Consider the following 1,149-nt stretch of genomic DNA (forward strand, 5'->3'; position numbering starts at 1 on the left):
GAGATGGGGGCGTCGGGGCTGCTGCGGGTGGCGCTGGAGTGCGAGAAGAAGCCGGCGGCGGCCGGGGAGAGGAGCAGTAGTAGTCCGCGGCTGCTGGAGGAGCCGGTGTGGTCGGCGACGATCAACGGGCGGAGCGTGGGGTACGCGGCGCGGCGGGAGGCGACGGAGTCGGACGTGCGGGTGATGCAGCTGCTGCACGCGGTGTCGATGGGCGCCGGCGTGCTGCCGGCCGACATGACCGACCCGGCCGACGGCGAGCTGACCTACATGCGCGCCTACTTCGACCGCGTCGTCGGCTCCAGAGACTCCGAGACCTTCTACATGCTCAACCCCGACGGCAACAACGGCCCCGAGCTCACCATCTTCTTCGTTAGGATCTAAATTCAACTAATTAACCCTAATTAATTAATTAATTAACTTCTTCTTCCTTAATTTTTTTCTTTAATTTCTTACACACACACACACACACATATATATATATATATATATATATATATATATATATATATATATATATATATATATATATATATAGCAGGGCTACTGTGCTCTCAGGAGCACAGAGCCCTCCGTGCTCCTGAGCCGTTTTTGATGATGGGACTTCCGAATCGACGATCGGCTCTGCTATACTTGATCTAGCATATTTGAAGTATCTAGAAAATAAATTTTGCGAATTTTTGATATCGTTTACTTAGTGATCGAAAGGGTTCAAAATCAACGGCTGAAAATAAAAATCTCATAAAAATGGTGATATAGTACTAAAATTTTCGATCAGAGATTTTGAACTTGTTGTAGATAGTATAAAGAATTTTCTATCAGAATTTTATTTGATTTGGATACTTCTACGTCGTTAAACTTGAAACAGCAGATATCGACCATTAAAAATGATTGATTTTGAATCTTTTCGATCACTAAGTAAATGATATCAAAAAATCGCAAAATTTATTTTCTACATACTTCAAATATGCTAGATCAAGTTTAGCGGAGCCGATCGTCGATTCGGGAGTCTCATCATCGAAAACGGCTCAGGAGCACGGAGGGCTCTGTGCTCCTAAGAGCACACAAGACCTACTCTCTCTCTCTCTCTCTCTCTCTCTCTCTCGCTCTCTCTCTCTCTCTCTCTCTCTCTCTCTCTCTATATATATATAT

General features: G+C 45.2%; 1 protein-coding gene across 1 annotated transcript; it reads left to right on the plus strand.

Moving 5' to 3' along the window:
• The first annotated feature begins 3 nt into the window (after positions 1-3).
• On the plus strand, positions 4-447 carry LOC109706034 (protein MIZU-KUSSEI 1-like). The gene has a single exon (XM_020226834.1). The coding sequence runs from the start codon at positions 4-6 to the stop codon at positions 379-381; it is 378 nt and encodes a 125-aa protein (XP_020082423.1). The 3' UTR covers positions 382-447.
• Positions 448-1,149: the final 702 nt, after the last annotated feature.

The sequence above is a fragment of the Ananas comosus genome, unplaced genomic scaffold (assembly GCF_001540865.1).
Source record: "Ananas comosus cultivar F153 unplaced genomic scaffold, ASM154086v1, whole genome shotgun sequence".
NCBI classification, from domain to species: domain Eukaryota; kingdom Viridiplantae; phylum Streptophyta; class Magnoliopsida; order Poales; family Bromeliaceae; genus Ananas; species Ananas comosus.

Bases quoted from the DNA above. Each gene is read 5' to 3' on its own strand.
- LOC109706034 (XM_020226834.1), top strand. From the start codon at position 4: ATGGGGGCGTCGGGGCTGCTGCGGGTGGCGCTGGAGTGCGAGAAGAAG.